The sequence below is a fragment of the Trachymyrmex septentrionalis genome, unplaced genomic scaffold (assembly GCF_001594115.1).
Source record: "Trachymyrmex septentrionalis isolate Tsep2-gDNA-1 unplaced genomic scaffold, Tsep1.0 C3469992, whole genome shotgun sequence".
Classification (NCBI taxonomy): domain Eukaryota; kingdom Metazoa; phylum Arthropoda; class Insecta; order Hymenoptera; family Formicidae; genus Trachymyrmex; species Trachymyrmex septentrionalis.
The window spans coordinates 1-764 of record NW_017303638.1 but is presented as its reverse complement, the minus strand read 5'-3'; the positions used below and the strand labels follow the sequence as shown (position 1 = coordinate 764).

The window sequence follows — 764 nt, the reverse complement described above, 5'->3', positions numbered from 1 at the left end:
ATAAAATAACAGTCATAATAAAAAATTCAATTTAAAATAGAACCCAACATAATCCTTATAAATATTATTATTATCATAGATAAATTAAAATATACGTCCTCCTCTACATATACATACCTATAAAATTTTACCCTTCCATTAAAAAATAAATAATAAAAAAATCGTATAGAATAAGAAACTGTTAATAACAAAGAAATAACAATTATTAATAATATAAATACATTAACTCCATTTTCCATATAAATAATCTCTATAATTAAATCTTTTCTATAAAATCCTGATATAAATGGAACTCCCATTAATGCCATATTAGAAATTATTATTCTTATTATCACAAATGGAAATATCTCATTTAAATTTCCTAATAATCGAATATCCTGTCTACTTTTTATTATATGAATTACAATTCCTGCAGATATAAATAATATAGACTTAAAAATAGCGTGAACCAATAAATGATAATAAGCTAATACCCTATATCCTAATCTTAAAATTATCATTATAAACCCCAATTGTCTCAAAGTAGATAAAGCAATAATTTTTTTAAAGTCATTCTCAAAATTAGCTATAATTCCTGATATAAACATAGTAATTACAGATAAAAACATTAAAATAAACCTAATATCAGAAATTATTAAAAATTTATTAAAACGAATTAATAAGTATACCCCCGCAGTTACTAAAGTCGATGAATGAACTAACGCAGACACAGGAGTCGGGGCTGCTATAGCTAGCGGAAGTCAAACTGAAAATGGAATCTGAGC

General features: G+C 23.8%; 1 protein-coding gene across 1 annotated transcript; it reads right to left on the bottom strand.

The window, feature by feature from the left end:
* Positions 1–212: 212 nt before the first annotated feature.
* On the bottom strand, positions 213–758 carry LOC108745317 (NADH-ubiquinone oxidoreductase chain 5-like; the record flags this gene model as incomplete). The annotated part of the gene is given in 1 exon segment (XM_018481806.1): positions 213–758. A coding segment is annotated over 1 exon segment (546 nt), but the record flags the coding sequence as incomplete, so codon positions are not given.
* Between the last annotated feature and the right edge of the window lie 6 nt (positions 759–764).